Raw genomic sequence first — 1,322 nt, 5'->3', positions numbered from 1 at the left:
CATGTCAAAGCTATCACTTCCTCTTCTTAGTTATTACAGAAGATAAGTCTTGATATCTAAGTTACTGAGGAAGATAGAGCTGTGTTTCAGCACCCTTTCAGTCACACCCCAAGTTTCACCTCTCCTGTGCTCTTTGTTCTGTGCCTGCCCACACCCCACCCTGAGGACTGCTGTGGGTGTTAGATATGCGTCATGACACAGCTGAACTACATGGCTCAAAAATTAGTATGCCAACTCAGCAACAACAAAAATACAAACAACCCAGTTTAAAAATAGACGAAAGACATGAATATACATTTCTCATTTCTCCAAAGAAGATATACAGATGACCAACAAGCTCATGAAAAGATGCTTATTATTAGGGAAATGTAAGTCAAAACCACAATGAGGTACCATTTCACACCTATTTGGATGACTATGATAAAAAAAAAAAAGGAAAATAAATGTTGGCAAGGATGCGGAGAAATTGGAATCCTAGCACACTACTGGTGGGAACGTGCTGTAGAAAACAGTTTGGTGATTCCTCAAAAAGTTAAACATAGAGCAGTGACGTTAGACGCAGCAAGCGCTTAGGACGCGTACACTCCTCTTCCTTCCTCTTTCTCGACTCCGTCTTAGCGGGAGCGGCACAGGCCGCAGTTCAGTCGCCGACATGCAGCTGTTTGTCCGCGCCCAGGAGCTCCACACCCTCGAGGTGACCGGCCGGGAGACTGTCTCCCAGATTAAGGCTCATGTAGCCTCGCTGGAGGGCATCGCTCCGGAAGATCAAGTCTTGCTCCTGGCAGGCACACCCCTGGAGGATGAGGCTACCCTGGGCCAGTGTCGGGGGGAGGCGCTGTCCACTCTGGAAGTAGCCGCCCGCGTGCTTGGAGGTAAAGTCCACGGTTCTCTGGCCCGTGCTGGGAAAGTAAGAGGTCAGACCCCCAAGGTGGCCAAACAGGAGAAAAAGAAGAAGAAGACTGGTCGGGCCAAGCGACGGATGCAGTACAACCGGCGTTTTGTCAATGGTGTGCCCACCTTTGGCAAGAAGAGGGGCCCCAATGCCAACTCTTAAAGTCCTTTGTCATCTGGTTTTCTCTAATAAAACCACTTAGCCCAGTCAAAAAAAAAAAAAAAAAAGTTAAACATAAAATTATCATATGATAATTCTATTCCCAGTAACTCTACTTGTAGATATATACTCAAAAGAATTGAAAACATGTGTTTAAACAAGTATAGGTACAATCATGGTGTGGCCTGAATGCTTGGGTTCATCCAAAATCACCTGTTGGAATCCTAACACCCAGTGTGACGATATTAGAAGGTGGAGCCTTTAGAAGGTG

At 46.1% G+C, this 1,322-nt stretch overlaps 1 protein-coding gene across 1 annotated transcript; it reads left to right on the top strand.

Annotated features, from left to right (window-relative positions):
- Positions 1-579: 579 nt before the first annotated feature.
- Positions 580-1,119, top strand: LOC139005384 (ubiquitin-like FUBI-ribosomal protein eS30 fusion protein). Its single transcript, XM_070407638.1, has one exon. The coding sequence runs from the start codon at positions 653-655 to the stop codon at positions 1,052-1,054; it is 402 nt and encodes a 133-aa protein (XP_070263739.1). The 5' UTR covers positions 580-652; the 3' UTR covers positions 1,055-1,119.
- The last annotated feature ends 203 nt before the right edge of the window (positions 1,120-1,322 follow it).

This window comes from Myotis yumanensis, unplaced genomic scaffold (assembly GCF_028538775.1).
Source record: "Myotis yumanensis isolate MYYU_CA2020_CCGP unplaced genomic scaffold, mMyoYum1.0.hap1 SCAF_3, whole genome shotgun sequence".
In the NCBI taxonomy this organism is placed as follows: Eukaryota; Metazoa; Chordata; class Mammalia; order Chiroptera; family Vespertilionidae; genus Myotis; species Myotis yumanensis.
Note: the sequence above shows the minus strand (reverse complement) of the source record. Positions and strands in the feature narration are given on the sequence as shown.